The sequence below is a fragment of the Sciurus carolinensis genome, chromosome 15 (assembly GCF_902686445.1).
Source record: "Sciurus carolinensis chromosome 15, mSciCar1.2, whole genome shotgun sequence".
Taxonomy (NCBI): Eukaryota; Metazoa; Chordata; class Mammalia; order Rodentia; family Sciuridae; genus Sciurus; species Sciurus carolinensis.
In genome coordinates this window covers 3,904,799-3,921,836 of record NC_062227.1, presented here as the reverse complement: position 1 = coordinate 3,921,836, position 17,038 = coordinate 3,904,799, and the positions used below count along the sequence as shown (strand labels likewise).

At 51.0% G+C, this 17,038-nt stretch overlaps 1 protein-coding gene across 8 annotated transcripts in view; it reads right to left on the bottom strand.

Moving 5' to 3' along the window:
- Positions 1-17,038, bottom strand: part of Ldlrad4 (low density lipoprotein receptor class A domain containing 4) — a 357,460-nt gene that overhangs the window by 154,712 nt on the left and 185,710 nt on the right. For all 8 annotated transcript variants that reach the window (XM_047526198.1, XM_047526191.1, XM_047526196.1 and 5 more), the window contains one exon: positions 10,075-10,215. In XM_047526198.1, coding sequence (XP_047382154.1) covers positions 10,075-10,215 — 141 coding nt within the window. The remainder of the gene's footprint in view (positions 1-10,074; positions 10,216-17,038) is intronic.

Below are 17,038 nucleotides of genomic sequence, written 5' to 3'. Positions count from 1 at the left end.
TTAAATCAATAGCGTTATCATACCATGACTGTCCCTTCACGCTCTCCCTAATGCCTAATAATTGTCAAGTTTGCACTAAAATTGATCAGCAACAGAACCCTTTCTCTTAGCACCCCTCCCTGCACACCGTCCCCGCCAGTCCCCGGCTCCCCCAGGAAGCAGGAGCGGCATTGATTTCAGGAGAGCTTTGCCCTGACTTTCCCCAGTTACTTAAGCCGGCGTCTCATTGCGTGTCCTTAGAGACCAGGGCTTCGCTCAGGCAGAGAGCGTCTAGACAGTATTCATGACCCATCTGTCTGGCACGGCCCAGCGGATGGCAAACTCTATTAGAACTGAAACCATTTCTCCCTCCTCCTCCTCCCATCCCTCTTCCCTTTGCGAAGCAGGAATCTGATACTGAAAATTACTATCATTGTTGCAATTCTCAAAATAGCACCACCAGACTTTCATTAACATCCACGCTAGACTACTAAATATTTAAAGAAGTGGATACATTTCATCCGAAGTGGGACAGCCCCCCACACATGAAAGCAGTCACAGAATCAAAATGTAAATCTAAGAGGTTGTTTTTATCTGGGTAAATTTAGTGTCACAGCAGGAGGAAATGATGCCTCCGGTTTATTAAAACTTTCCCTCGCATTTGTTCTCTGTCTTTGTTTATTTGAAAAGGCAGAATTACTGCTCAAGACCCTGCAAGATTTTAATTGATCAACAACCATCTTAGAGAAACAAAGGCAGCCGACCAGGAGGGGGTCCCCCCCCAGGCCAGAGCCCGTCTCTGCCCCCGCCCCACACACTCCCCCAGGTGGGAATTGTTGCAGTGACAACCTGCTGCAACCTGACCCAGCAGGGTCCCAGGTCAGCCAGAGACACCCAGCTCCTCCTCACGGCGCTTTAAATACCATCTTGGATCATTTTCACACACGTCAATAAATTGTTTTGCCATGGATTCTTTTTGCTTTTTTCAAGTTGAAAAGGGGGTGGGGAGCTGTCAATACCCACCGCTCTGCAGAACAGCTGGACGCATGCTGCTGGCCTTGACCAAGGTAAGCCAGAATTAGTACTGAGCACGCGGAGGCTTTGCAGCGTCCCCAACCCGGCCACACCGGGAGGAAAGGGTGACAAATTGGAAGATTCCTGTGGCTGGGATCCCGAGGCTCTGCCCACCTCCACCGGCACAGCTGCAAGAGTCTGGAAGGCCACGGTGCTCACACGTGCCCGGGGACCCGGGGGGCCTGGTGAAAGCCCTTGCCTGGCCAAGGTGGGCTCTGGGTGCTCGCAGGTGGAGGGCAAGCCGGCCCAGCAGGCGGCAGCTGCAGCAGGACCGACCTGAGGGAGGGCGCTGGCTCCCCATCACGTAACCAGTACCCGACGGGCGGATCCCAGGAGCGGCGGCTTGCCAGGCAGTCAGGGAAGCCCCAGGGAACCCACAGAAATCCACGATCCCAAACGGTGGGGATCCCTGGGTTAATTTTTCCCAATCTATTTGACAATCCAGCATGAAACCCAGATTATCATAATCTACACAGCAATAAAAAACGATCACATAAATAACTGTTCTTGGAGCACTCAGAATAGTGGACTGTTTGATCTCCACTCCCCAAATCCTACGCCCCTTTTAAGAACCGATGAGCTGATACCCTTCTTATTAGAATAATGCCATGAGAAGGGGAAAAAAAACCCAAAAGGATATACCAAAACCACACCTGAGTTCAAGACCTCTGGAACAGCATGTTCTGGCTGTGTGTCTGAATTAATGACCTACCCTCTCTGAGCACCATGTTCCCATGAACCTGTCTGGGCTGGGTTTGAGGGCCATGTGAGGTGATGTGAGTGAGGCAGAGGCAGCTCCCGACCTCATCTCGCCCCGGGGCTGCAGATCGACGGGTGAACAGGATGAGTTGGGTAGAACTACATGCCGGGCACCGCAGACTTACTGAGGAGTTACTATGTGCAGGCGCTACTCTGTTCGCTGACCTGCACTATTTCATTAAATCCCCAGGACCACGGTTTGAGGGAGACACCAATACTATAACCCGTGTTTTACTAATGAGCACGATGCTCCATGCTGTGGTTTGAACACAGCCCCGCTCGTCACTCCAACAGTGTCTGTCTGTCACAACATCCACAGGAAACGTCACCGTTCATGACACCATCACAGTGTCCACAGGAGATGTCACTGTTCATAATACTGTCTGCCACAATGAGTCAACAGGAAATGTCACCGTTTGTGATGCTCTGTCCCAGCACCCACAGGAAATGTCACCGTTCCTGACACTCTGTCACAGTGTGTCCACAGAAAAAGTCACCGCTCCTGACACTGTCACAGCGTGTCCACAGGAAGTCACCGTTCCTGACACTGTCACAGCGTGTCTACAGGAAAAGTCACCGTTCCTGACACTCTGTCACAGCGTGTCCACAGGAAATGTCACCGTTCCTGACACTCTATCACAGCGTGTCCACAGGAAATGTCACCGTTCCTGACACTCTGTCACAGCGTGTCCACAGGAAATGTCACCATTCCTAATGGTCCACAGGAACTGTGTCTCCCAGTAACGCTATGAAACCTACCAAGGATGCACTGCCATGAAATGGGGACCCACTCAGCCTGAGGCTACACACACATCTTGCACACTTGCCCACTCATGCACACACCCCATATTTTCCAACACCCATGCACTTGTGCATGCATACACACCCAGACCCACACACGCTCTCGCACTTCTTCAGGGCTCAGTGGAAAGCACGTCACACGTCCCCTGGCTGGACGTGAACCATCCTTCATTCATCAGCATGTGGGTATCTAGAAGTCACGGCTGGTCCAGAGGGGCTGCTGGACCAGAGACTCTCGACCAGTTATGAAGTACAGTCTCCCATACTGCTGGTGGGAGGATAAGGTCACCCAGAGCAGGGTCACACTTTGGTCAGTTTGTGTCTGTGGTTACCACGTGCACATTCTAAGGGCAACTGGGGGGCAGACCTTACGTCATCTCTTTCTTGGGCCAGGATCGTGCAGATATTCACAACCCCCAGTTCCAACTAGCAGGGAAAGAGGCCATGCAGACAAAGACTATCCATCTTCTGTTCAGATCTGAGATCCCTAAGACAGTGTTCATCCATTCAGCAAACACCTGCAGGAAGCCACCGCAACTCTGCACATGGCACGTGGGCTGGGCAGAACTCTACGGGATGCTGCTCAGAAGGCCAGGTGTGCAGGGCAGCAAAAGGACACTTCCCAGGTGCCCACTATGTGTGGTCAGTGCTCAGTTAGGAGGGTCAGGGCCTTAATACACTGTGGAATTACACGTGTCCACACGTGACGTCAGGCAGAACAGACGCCATCTTACCAGGGAACAGGCGGCTGCCAGGCTCCAGGCGGCAGAAGTTAATTTCTGGGGATGAGGTAGGGTCAGGAGGGATACCCCCTACCGCAGCCAGGAGGTGGTCAGGGCAGCAGACAGCAGATTCCAAGACAGTTAAACGTCAGGTGCTGGGGTTTGAGAGGCTCGTAAGGGGCTTTCGAGAATTACACACGTCCGCCTGGGCTGGAGACAGGGTAGTAGTGTTTGTGACACCACAAGGTGTCTGGGGACACAGAGGCCAAGGTCCAGGGGAGGGCTGGGCGTGGAGGAGCCACCACAGAGGGCAGCTGAGGGGTGCCAGAGACCATCGGGTGAGGACCCTGCATCCCTAGGGAATAGAGTCTCGAAAAGGGTCAAAAGCGGGGATGCAGAGGGTGGCAGCTCCTTAGGAAGCTACAGGTGGGCAGGTGAGGGCAGGGCCTGGGGCAAGTGGGGTCCCGCAGAGGCTGTGGAGCGGGGCGGGGGGAGGGAGGGCTGGGGCTCCCGGGTGGAGAGATGGGTGCTCTCCTGGAGTTCAGCCTCTGCCCAAATCCTGGGAGGGGACCTGCAGTGGGCACCACATGGGGCAAAGGGGCTTCCCAGTGCACCACGTTGACTCTTCAGTTCATACTGACATAAAGGAAACCTCGGGTCACTTGTGAAGAGCCACAGGGGAACTGCTCATTCTTTTTTGTTTTGTTTTGTTTTTTGTACTGGAGATTGAACCTAGGGGCGCTTAACCCTGAGCCACATCCCCAGCCCTTTTTAATATTTTATTTAGAAACAGGGTCTCGCTGAGTTGCTTGGTGCCTCGCTAAGTTCCCGAGACCGGCTTTGAACTCAGATCCTCCTCCTCCTCAGCCTCCCAAGCTGCTGGGCTTCCAGGCATGCACCACCGTGCCTGGAAGAACTTCTCCTTCTTAAATGATCTCGTCCTACATGATCTCAGCTTCAGGGTGGTCCAATAGCTGATGGGGAGCTTCTCTTCACAGAGGCATCCCCACTGTTTAAATGGAAGCAAAGGACAGAGTCAGGTCATGACTTTCGCAACCCATAATGACTGACCATGTCACAGAAAGACAACCAGACCCTGGGAGCCCAGAAGATGAGAGCACGGGGAAGGGGTCCCAAGCAGGGCTCATGCACACCTGAACCTCTGCAGACCTCGGGGTCCTCCCACCCAGCACCCGGAATTACAGGGGACAGGGGAGCATGTCCAGGGGTTCTGTGGGCAAGCAGTCTGCAAGTCCAGAGAATGGAGACTCCAGAACAAATTCAGACCTTCCCCGCAAAGATCATGGGGTGGGGGGAGAAGAGAAGGGGGAGGGTGGGGACAGAGACCCAGCACAGCGAACATGATCCTGAGCTGATCCATCCATCACGATGCTGCGATGCTGTGGACAGAACAAATTAAAACACACGTTCACAAGACAACTGGGGAATAGGCCCTCCAACAGGATCCTGGGTGACATCGGAGAATCCTGTTAATGCTTACTGAGACAGGGGCAGAGAGCCCCGGCTGGGCTGTGAGAAGCTAGACCCCAGGGTTCCCCGGGTTCCCAACAAGCTTTGACGGAGGCGGGGGCTGAGGCAGACAGAGGGTCCTTAGAGCCTGGTGCTCGAAAATGGCTGGTGAATTGAACAGAGTCCCTTTGGGGGAAAATACTGAGGGTGATGGGAAGGGGTGGTTTGGGAAGACAAGCAATCAGCTCAGATTTTAATATGATGGATCAAGTTATCTATTTGGTTATTATCACCCCAAGGGGCCTCAGGGGGGAAACGGAGTTTCTGAAAAAGTTCCGGAGTTAAAATCCTGGCGTAATTGGCACACTCTATTAGCTCCAGTTCATCTGGCTCCGAGACTTCGTTTTATGAGGCCACCTAGAGGGAAAGAAGCGGCTGCTACCTCCAGCCTCGAGCAGGGTGGGCGCCCCTCGGCCCCTCTCCCCCATCGAACCTTCTTGCTAATTGGAAAGTCCACCGAAGCAGAAAGGGAAACACTCTTCCCGCGACAGCTGGCTGCCCCTCACCTCTGGGCTTCCTCTCCAGGGCCTGGGAGCAGGTGCTCAGGGAAGGTCTGCTCTTGCCAAGACACTGAGAGCACGCGGCTCTCTCCACACTGCCCGGGCCTGGGAAGGCAAAGGGACCCTGCTCCGCCCGCCCCCGCGGGACGCGGCGAAGGGACTCAGATGGTCAGCCAAGCATGCACGTGGCTCTGGGTTGCGTCCCAGCACAGCCACAAAAGCATCTCCTGCCGTGGAAGAGCCACGCAGAGGACGCTCCTGGCCGGGCAGAACCAGGAGCAGCAGCTCACTGCAGGGCCGGGTGCAGGCGCCCCAGCGGCAGGTGACCACGCGGAGGCCGCAGCGCTGCGCACATCCTGCACATCCTGGCTGCTCTCTGGGTCCAGCCCTTTCAGCTCTGTCTCAGGCTGCCCTGCCAGGCGGCCCTGCTCCTGTCCTGGGACGGGGCCACCTCACTCACTGCAGCACCACCTCCCACTCCTGGACTCAGCCCTGCCTCTCACCATCCGCACACTGTCCCCGAAGCCACCAGGACTGCAAGTCCAACCAGACAGACTGCGCTCCAGAGCCACACTCACTGGCCGGCGCGCCCCTCCCCGCCTCGCTCAGTCATCACGTTGGCGCAGGTGAGACCCCTGCCTTGACTCGGGCACCCTGCCGGCGGCATCTGACTTTCCCTGTAATGCCTGACCAGGGGAGGAACCGGACAGACCATCATGTTGGTATAATTAGGATGCCGAGGGTTCAGGGGCACAGTATTTGGTAAAGCACAAGTAAGAAAAGACGTGAGAAGAGCTGGGATTGTAGCCTGGCAGCGTGTTCTCCTTCCGTGGACCGGTGCACACCGGGCTCTTCCTGCGGAATGATCAAAGTCAGCCTCGCCCTCACATCTGCACAAAACCCTTTGAGTCTTGCAGCAAATCACATCTGCCCCACTCAGTGGCTGCCTGACCGTGGCTGGCAGAGCAGAGGGGCAGATGAAATCAGATGCACCTCCACCCAGGTTCCAGAAACCAACAGGAAAGGCTGCTTCCTGGTGTCGACGACTTCATAATAATAGTCGTGTTTTCTTTCTAACCTGAATTCATGCCAAACCTTCGGAAATCAAACGAGATAGACACAACAAAGACACCGCAGCCTTGGTGCACACCCAAAGCCAATGGCATGGACAGAAAAGTATCTCTGACTCCCTGGGAATCCAGAAGATTCCACCTTGCTTCAGCCTCTCAGCCCTGCACTCGAATGTCAACAGAGAGCGTCTCCTTCGGGTGGGAAGAGAACAGGTCAACAAGTCACTCCTGTTCTCAAACAGGAGCAAGAAGAGGCGCTGCTGGTTTCTCTGGAGGGCAGCATTCTAAGTCAAGAACTCCTGTGTATTCACTTCTTCAAGGTGGAGGGGAAGGAGAATCTCATGAGCACAGCTTGGCCCATGAAAGGAACACTGTCCATCTGCTGTAGCAAACGCTCTGGTGGATGGTCCAGTTAAAAAGGTGTCATCCAGTGAAACTCACTCGAGATGGTGCGCCTCTAGATGCGTCACGCAGCCACTAACAGGAAGTCCAATGCTCCTCGTTTGCGCTAGACTCCTGCGGGCAGGGTGCAGGGGAGAGGGCGCGTCTTCCTTCAGGATTAGACCATCCTCCAGGCTTCACGGGGGGTGCAGTTGTGTAACTAAAGGGACCATCAGCAAGGATGGGGAAGTGACAATCTTTCCAGAAGTTCCTGACCAAAAGGACAGGCCAGCTACCCGAGCTCAGAGCAAGCATCCCCCAGTGGCGATCCTCTGCCTCCCTCTGGGAAAGCAGCGTGGGGCAGCTGCTGGCCAGGTCACAGCAAGTGGGCACACTTCTCAGGGACGGAACGGGTGGGACACACCCAGCACCTCCCAGGAGCACCCCCTGCAGCACATCTGGAAACTCCTAATACATGTGAGGGGTGCCTGACGTTGGGGGCAGGTGACACAGTCGCAGTGATCCAGCTCCCCCAAACTGGCTGACTCACGTCACAGTGACCGTGAGTGTCCACCTCTCCCTCAGGTGTTTCACAGAAATCCTCACGGCAGCCTCACGTGGCAAGAATCATCCCAGCCCACAGACAGCGACGCTGAGCCTTAAAGGGGCTTGCTCCTCCCCCAGGCAGCAGAAGACAGCCACAGTCCCGCCCTGTGGGCACCAGCCTCCTGCGTCTCTGTCGTCTTGAACGAGAGCATGCTGTAAGAATCTCCCATCTGAGCTATAAAGACACATGTTCCAGGAATTTCTGAAGAGAAGGGCCAGCACTTGGCCAACAGGATCTAAGATTCCTGGGTTAGGACAAGACAGACCCGCTATGGGCATTGCTGCCTCATCCGGCTGCTAAGCAGAATGAAAGTGTGCACATTTTTATAATGAGTGGAAAAGAGCGAGGAAGGAATGCAGATGAGGAAGGGGAAGAGGGAGGAAGGAAATGACCGGTGGAGAAGGAACGAGAGGAGCAAGGGTTACAAGTGACGGGAGGACCTCGCGGAAGGACTGGAAGTGAAGGACAGCGTCTGAGACAGGCCTGATGGACAGAGGACCTCCCTGCAGCGAGGCCCTCCCCACAAGGTGGTGACGTGACCTTCACAGCTCGTCACGCTCAGGTTCTCTGTTGCTCAGACCTGGAGAGAATTAAATAAGAAACTTGTGCGTCGCTCTTCTCCTGGAAGACGCCTGGGAGCTGAGCCGACCCACCTCCACCACCTCAAGGCCGGGTCTAGGTGTTTCATGTGTCTTGTCCCCTGTAGCGCTCACAGCCACCATGCTTGTGGCCCCACTGTGCGGAGGAGGAACAGGAGCACAGGAGCCAGCACAACCTGCCTAACTGCAGGTAGGTCCCAGGGTCTAGCCTGGAGCAAGCACGCCCCAACTGTGTGGTTGGGTTGCGGGGCTCATGAACTGTCTCCCATTATAAGAAAGGTGGTCAAGAAGGTCCCTTGCTGCTCCTGGCTCAGGGGCCACTCCACCCTGCTCCCAGCCCTGTGACAGTCCTCCCAGTGCCCCTCCCTGTGTTGGTTCCCACACTCTCAGCAGGACACCACCCAGCAAGTACACCAAGGCCAGCTGGTTATGCAAAGGCTTCCGAACCAAACAACCTGAGGAAAACATGACCCAGTACCAAGAAAGCACACGATCCATCCTCGCCTTTGAGAACTGATCTGGCAGTGTGCAGGGAGGGGACTTGGGGAGTGCTCAGGGTAAGACATTGCACACAGACACAACTGAGAATCTTGAGGAAGGCTGTGCACTCAGGCTCTTGACGTTAGCAAGCATAAGCAGCAGACTTAAGATCCACCAGCACAGTCATTTTTATACTGGGGTATACATAGCTTTCTCCCAGCAGAAAAACACAGTAGGAATAGAGAGACTAGTTTCTTTTCTTAAATCCTCACCCATTCTCACATTTGTAGCATTGGTATTTATGTAGTTTAATTTCCCCAACAAAAATTTTACAGGGGCTGGGGAGATAGCTCAATCAGTAGAGTGCTTGCCTTGCAAGCACAAGGCCCTGGATTCGATCTCCAGCACCCAAAAAAAAAAAAAAAAAATTTACATCTGTATCAAATATAACTCCTCAAAATAATGTCAGTAAGACTAGGGTGAGAAGCTGAAAGCATCCTGAAATGACCTCTGTGAGACCCCACAAAGAGGGCTGTGCCGGTCGGCGATCCCTCGTCTACAAACATCTGACGTAAGTCAAGCTGGGAAGAGGAAAAGGTATTGGCTCACAGTTTCAGAGGTTCAGTCCATGGTTGGTTGGTGCCACTGCTTTTGGGTCTGTGATGAGGCAGCACATCATGGCGGGTTCACAGGGTGGAGTCAAGCTCAGGGTGGGCAGGAAACCAAGAGAGAAGGAGGAGGGACCAGGCCCAGTGTCTCCTGAAGGGCACGTGGCTGGAGGACCCATGAGGTCCCTCCTCTTGAAGGTCCCACCACCTCCCAAGAGCACCAGCACTGGGGACCAAGCCTTCAACACTCGGGCCTTGGAGACACTTGTCCAGCGCTCTCCCAGGTTGAGATTCTCCCAGACAACCCAAGGGCACGTGAGAAACCATGCTCCTTTTCCTAAGAGAAACTCAGTAAGGTATAAACTGCCTTCCGGCTGCCCCTTGCTCATCCTAAACACCATGAGATCAGAAATCGATGAACTTCAAACTCTGATTTCACCTTTTCAAGGCCAAGAAATGCTCACAGCCTCTGCCTTGGGGCTTCTCCCATGCAAAGATCTCACACAACAGAAAACACATGAACACAACCTCAAAGAGTCTCACATCAATTTTTCTACTTTGTTGATTAATTACAGACCCTCCGCGTGGCTTTCTTTCCTTATTTAAAATTACTTCTGAAGTGATGCACTCTTTAAAAGAAAAAAAAAAAAAAAAAACCCCATAACACTGACATGAAGAATATGCAAGCAACATGTGACTTCCAGGAATCGGTCCACACTTCTCCCAGGAGCAGCAAAGACCTGTCCCAAAGCACAGCGCCACCAACCATCTCTGGGAACAGACTGAATTTTCTGCCCTTTCTCTCTTAACAGAAAGAACAAAGAACACGTTTCCTATGAGAAAACACGAGCCTCTTTCCCTAGCTGGAAATTGGCATCCTTTCCACTCCCCAACGACCCCACCACCTGTCCACTTCAAAATCACAGCCAGACACCACGGCACCAAGGTGAGTGGAGGGACTTACAGTTGAAGATGCCCGGAGGCGGGTGCTCGGTCACCAGCAGACAGTTCTCCTCATCACTGTTGTCCCCACAGTCGTTCTGTTGGTTACAGACCAGCGAACCAAGGTACAGGCATTTACCGCTGGTGCAGGTGAATTTGCAGTCTGAAAAAGTACAATATAAAGCATGAAGACGTCAATGCAGGCTGGGCGCTCCCGAGTCCTTACTGCCCCTGGGCGCTCCCCCCCCAGTGGCTGGTCAACGGATCATCTGGATATCCCAGGACACTGCACTTGGAGAAGGTGCGTCAGGTGAGACCATCCTCCTCTGAAACGCACGGGGACAGAGCTCTCTGGGCAGCCACAGCACTACCCGAACTTGAGCGACAGGTGACTCCCTCCCTCTCCACAACCTGCCCCGCCTGCAGAGGGGATCTGTGGTTCCACTCGACAACATCCATGGCCATTACCTAGACTTCCAAGGAGGGAGAAGCCCCCAGGCAGCGGTGACAGCTCCAGCAGAAGTCGGAGCTCCGACTTGGCTAATGGGGCCCATGAATTTCATTTCCAACCTGCCGTTTTCTTGTGGTGAAACTCTGGGCAAAACAGTCAAACCTCCCTAGTGTACATTCATCTCATGCCAAGAAAAATCAGTTTTAATACAGCAGGGGTAGCATTGATTTTATAATGTAAAACACGGGAAACATTATATGTGCTCTCTGCTACCTAACAAGCATCCGTGTCAAGGGTTAACGTTGGTGAATCATAAAAATAGTAGGAAGCAAGTATGGTGGGGTTCACCTGTAAACCCAGCTACTTGGGAGGCTGAAGCAAGTTCAAGGTCAGCCTGGGCAACTTAGCAAAACCCCATTTCAAAATAAAATAAAAAGGGTTGAGGATGTAGCTTGGTGGCAGAGCTCTTTCCTAGCATGCGTTAGGCTTGGGGTCCAAACCCCAGTACGGGGGGGTGGGGGAAAAAAGGATGGGGCCCACACCCACATCCCTGTAGGTCACACTGAATGCAGGATCCCTGAAACCTGTAGAGATCAATATTTTAAAATGGAATTCACTTTAACAGGACTTTAAATTTGCAAACCTGACACATTACTGTCACTTTAAGTGATTAAGCATAAAGGAAATTACAGCGTGATATACAGTCGGTCGCATAAACATCCACGTGGATCCTGTGCTGCAAATCACCTTGCATTCTGACTGGGAACTTTCTCCTGGGAGTTCCCACAGAGGTTGGTGGGATTCTCACAGGACATCCCACCCCAGACAGCTGATAGACAGCCTCAGGAAGAGCCCAGGGTCTCTCCTGATGCTGATGGTCACAGCCTCTTCAGCTCCCCAGGCCTTGCTTTCTTCTGTCTGGAATGAGGGCAGCAGACCTGGACCAAGTCCAAGGTCATTTCAACTCTAATATTTCATCAGCACGCCCAGGCTCTCCCAGCCTGCTAACCCTGTGTGGGGCTGTGCCAGCAGAGCCCGTTCATCCCCAGGGGCTAGATGCATCCCATAAAGAGAACAGCCCCTTACCTGTCCTAAAGAGACAGAGCTCAGATCTTCAATGTGTTTTTGTGAACATGCACAAGAGGGGTATAATAAACCTTCCATTTATTCACATTCTGAGAGCATGCAGAGAGAGAAACCACGCAGAGCCCAACCTCATTTAGAATAACAGGTGAATGCAACCCAAAGGCGCATCCACAGGCTCATGGCCGGCTGCACCTCCTGGCCAGAGGACAGGAGCTGAGTGACGGGTCCTATGGGGAAAGAGTGCCTGAGCCAAACTCACCACCCCATGAGCTGGAAAGGTGGAATCCCAGCTGCCTGAAACCACATTAATGAAGTAATCTTTTTTAACTCAATGGGGATAAAAGGAAAAGGGAAAGAATTTTGTCTTCTTCTCCAAAAGAAACACTGGACTTCAGATTAATACCAAACATGAAAAGGACATTAGCCCAAGACGGGTACTCTCAGCATTTCTAAATGAAGATGGGAAAGGCGGGGTGTACCAACATCAGCGGAATCAAACTCTAACTCAGACGTTGACCATCGCTGTGGTCTGAAAGGAGCAGAGGCCAGACCACCATATTCAAGTTCTGTGGACTTGGACCAGCGGGGAAATGGACCTGTGTCCACGCTGCGCTCATTTCAACTTGTTCCAAGGGAGACACGCCTCGAGTAACCACACATTTCTGATGGAATTAATTATGTGACTGATTCATTCACACAATCAATACTTCAGCCCCTTCTATGCTGTGTGCTAGGTCCTGAGACCTGGGAAGGCAAGCTTGAAAGAGTGCACCGTGTGCTGTGTGAAGACGTGAACAGGGCTGATTCATCTGCTGGCTCCTTCCCCGGCTACTTCATAGTGCCACCCAGCTGGAGGTGGCACTCAGTGAGCAATGTCTTTGTTGAATCACCTAATCTGAGCCTCATAGGAACCCTGTGAAGTGATTAGGGCAGAGATTGCTCCTCCCATCCTACTCCGTTCCTGCCCCGACCCCCGTGGTGCCTCCGTTCCCAGTCTGCTTTCACAAACGTGTGAGACGCATCGCGGACACAGCACGCGGTGAAATGCTCACGACAGCCTGCTTCCTCGAGGAGGATGAACATCGCTCAGAAAGGCTGCGCCACTGATTTGCTTGGACCGCTCTCCCGTCTTGGATGACAGCAATCCCCACGTCAACCCATATTAGCTTCCAAATTCACAAATCTAAATCTTCTCAAAGGTGAGTCCTGAGCCCAAGATCAAACTAAAACCTCTGTCCATCACACGGCCACCTGACTAAAACTGACTGGACTGAAAATTTGGATATAGAAAGCTTCTTGATTTGACATAGAAAATACTAGAAATTGCTATGAGGCTATTAAGTGTTAAAGATCAATGCAAAAGTTGGGATGAAATTGAAATTGCAGACCATGGTAAAACAGCTGTCCACATTAACAAAACGGGTGTTAGCAAAATAAATCCTAAAGGTACATGTGACTATTATGAGTCAATAAAAAAATAATAACTAGTGTAGGAAGAAGCAGGTTTCCAACTTGACCCTGACTTGCTAAGGCCATCTCCACCACACTCTGCTACCTCAAAGCCCTGTGCATTCTGACCCTCTAATAAGTAGATTATTGTGATATTTCCAGCAAATTAATAACCCTACAAAGAAAGGCTCTTCCCTGAGCTACATGCTGGAATTGCCAGGACATTCTTTAACACAACCGATGCCCAGGTCCCAGCCAGGCCACTGCTCTTGTTGGCTTAGGGGTGGCCTGGGCAGCAGGGCTTTCTGGAACTCCTGAGGTGGGTTCCCACAGGCAGCCAAGATTGAGAACCACTGACCATCAAGAAGGTGGCAACTCACTTATAAAATCCTTTCCTTGACTAATGATATTTTAATAGGATGATCAGCTGATATTTGCTAGTTTATAAAAAGTAATCCTAAAAACCAACCTCTTAAAATAGGCGGGTATTGAGGCAAATCCCGGATGGAAGGCCTGGTCATGTCAACAATTTATTTCATCAACTTTGGTGCTGATGCAGTTTTGAACCCTGTACAACAATTTGATACATTGGAACAGAAAATCTTCTCCACTGAGTAAAACTCAAGTCAGGGAAAGAAGAGAGGAAAACAAAGAAGATATTTGTATAATATTTTGTCTGTCCTCGTGGAACCAACTGAGCACGTCCCAGACATCCAGGGAGACTAAGGATTGTTAAACATGAGGAACACACTGGTGACAAAGTCGGTGACTTCAGAAGTACAGCATTGGGACGAACACAGATCGAGCACCTCGGGAACCAGTTTCCTTCAGAAGCCATGGACTTGCTAAAACCATTTGCAATGTTTAAAAAAATTCCCCTTCTTAAAAAAAAATAGCCATGAATTAGCAAATGAAGACAATAGCATTTCTTTCTGCCAGGATTCCCTATTTGATTTCTTACAAAAACTGGCAGAATCAACAACAGATTTTAGAGTCACTGCATGCACTCCTAGTTATAAGAGCATCCTGTCCAAATCTGGGGTCTTCTTTAGCTTCTCCACATTTCTACACACGGCTTCTGAAGAATCTTTCAGTGTCTTGGAATTACCTCAGAGATCCTCAGGACCAGTGCCGAGAGGGCCCCAGAGGTCCGCTGGTCCACCCCCATCCCACAGATGCAGAGACACATCTCAGGGAACCCCTGACCTACCCCAAGGTGAAAACGAGATTCCCTGTAACGGATATAGAACCCAAGATTTCCACCAAATTGAGAGAAAAGTCTGTTTGTCCTGAATGTCCTCCTAATTATGCACAAACTAATACTAACCACTCAAGGCATGCAAGGAAAGAGAATAGAAAAGAACAATGAAGAAAGTTTCCTCATATTTTGTTACCCTTGAAGAAACAGGGAATTCTGTGAGTCTTGAAACCAGGACAGAAGTGAAATATCCTAGTGTTCTCTGTGAATTCTAAACACAGACCAAAAGAGGTTCTACTTTTAAAATTCCTAAGGACCAATAGATTAACAATCTGAATATTCTAAATCTAACCTTAGGATTCAAAGATAAATGTTCAATCAGCTTGCAGAACAAATTCGCCTCGTAGAGACTGAATCTAATCCACTTGGTAGAGTCTATGAAGTCAAAGGCAAAAAAACAAAAACCCAACAACAACCAAAAAGAAAAAAAGTTGTTCTCAATTTTTCCTAAACTCTTCTTAAGTCTAAGCTTTCACAGATACAATCTCAGTCGCAAAATAAGGACCTATACACAGCATCACATCTCAGCTGTAGAATCAGCCTTTTTTGTGAATTGGCAAAGTAGTGTATGTTAGTTATTTCTGCTAAAATTCATACAGCAACACTGACTCATTTAGTTCACACTTCTACCATTCTTAAACCTGGGAGCCGACAGTGATTCTGGCTCCGCTGCTTCTGATATTAAAGTCTGAGACGCCTTCTCGGCGACAGGGCCCTCCCCAGAGCACTTACACCATGAATAGCACCAGGGTCGCTGGTTAAGGAGAAAAGAAGGAACAGCTTTCTAAAATTAGCATCCGTCATTGTGTCATCACCCATGGATGGGGAGGACAACAATATTGTTACTGATTTATATAAAAATCCATACCGCCTATGGCTCTACAAGGTATACGATTTCCCATAGTAAAAATAAAGTTCGATAAAGATATAAAACAATGAGGTAAAACACATACATGAACCAAGAAAAGAGAAAAACCGTGGCTGGAGATGGCTCTTGTGACTGGTCACTAAGCTGAGCGCCTGCCAATCAGGCAGCTGCCACAGAAAACCCCAGGCATGGTCAGGAGCCCTTGTTGGCCCACTGGAGCGGGCAACCCGGTGGATCAGGGGCAGGCCTTTGGCCTACGAGGACGCGTCCCTCTGGAAGGGATCCGTGCCACAAGGGGAAGGCCGTCTCAGTGCCGATTTCATCACAGAGGGAAGGGGGCTCCCCTAGCCTGCTCCCTCACGGCCTCCAGTGACACTGGCCTACTGGAGTGGTTTCTATAAAGGCAGCCGAAAGGCAGCATGCACAAAGTCAGGGCAGGCTCATGGCGAAGGGAGGGACCAGTATGCAGGTGATTCTTCCTCCAGGTCGGCCTTCGCCAGCACGGGAGCGTCGCAAGGCCATCCACGCATGCCCTCTGCTACCATGCAAGGCGCACACGCTGGGCGAGCAGAGGGGCCGACATCCAGCCCACTGCCTGCACCAGCCTCCCCTGCACCGCTCGCTGCATCCAACGCCACGTAAATGCAGCCCGTTGGCCAAGGACGCTCTGCCCTCGCTCAAAGACAAGGTCCACGTTCCTGGTCATAAACTGGGGACAAGGGGAACTCAATTTAAGGTTTACATTCTGTGTAATGAATTAAGTTACTCCACAACCATTTAATCCTCCCTTGAGTGGCGCAACTAGGACCATCGCTGACTTTCAGAGAGACGAATCTAACCCGACCAAAGGGCATTTGCCGTGGGATCAGATGGACGCGGAAGAGCCTCCCATCCAAGACGGAAATGAGAATTTTTCAAATTGAATCCATTCTATGATATAGACTCTCAGTCCCATTCTGGGGCTGAAAAGATTATTTTGATATTTCGCAAAAATCTCAGAACCATGCACAAAAAATGCACCATGTGCTCTTAAAAGGCGGAAGTAACCGGCTTCGGATTTCTCACCCTGCAATTACCCGTTAGCGGAGCTCAGGAAGCTTGCCCACTCTCCATCAGTCACTTCGACTCTTCTTCCCTTTCTTCTTTTGTGGTACTGGGGGCTGGACCCACCTCTGAGCCATCCCTAGCACACTCCTCCTTGTTTTTTAATTTTTAGTTTTTATCTTGAGGAAGGGTCTTGCTAAGTTGCCCAGGCTGGCCTCAAACTTGCAGTCCTCCTGCCTCAGCCTCCCCAGTTGTTAAGATTATAGCACCACTGTGCCCAGCACCATTGGTCTCTCTAAAAGTCAGTAAAAGTTCATCAGGATTCAAAGCAGTAGGTAACACCATTTCTTTTCCATATTTAAAACCCAACAAATGAATGAGTTTGTTTCTTTGGTTTTCTGTATGTAACACCTGAGGAGGTATTCTTAGTAACTTCTTACTCAGAACGGTACATAGTACTGAGAGAGGACAGCTAGGAGTCACCTTGAAAACTCCTGGAGGAGCAGAAAAAGGCATATTGATACCTACGGCTCACACAGAAAACGGTTTGAAATCGTGTGGCCAACAGGTCACCAGTGGCCGCGTCTGTGCGCTGGGTTCCTGAGAACTGAAGTTTCTTGTGAATTTCACATATGGCTTTATAACTATGAAAAACAGAAAGTCATTTTAAGGAAGGAAATGCCTGTGAATACCAAATGTTGTAGAATTCTAAATCCATCAATATCATAATTTTAAAGACACTGATAAAGTGCCGAATTTCCTGTGGCATCATCCAATCAGAAACCCCAGCACATTTGCGCTATTTCAGTTACTTCTCCTTCATTAAGGCA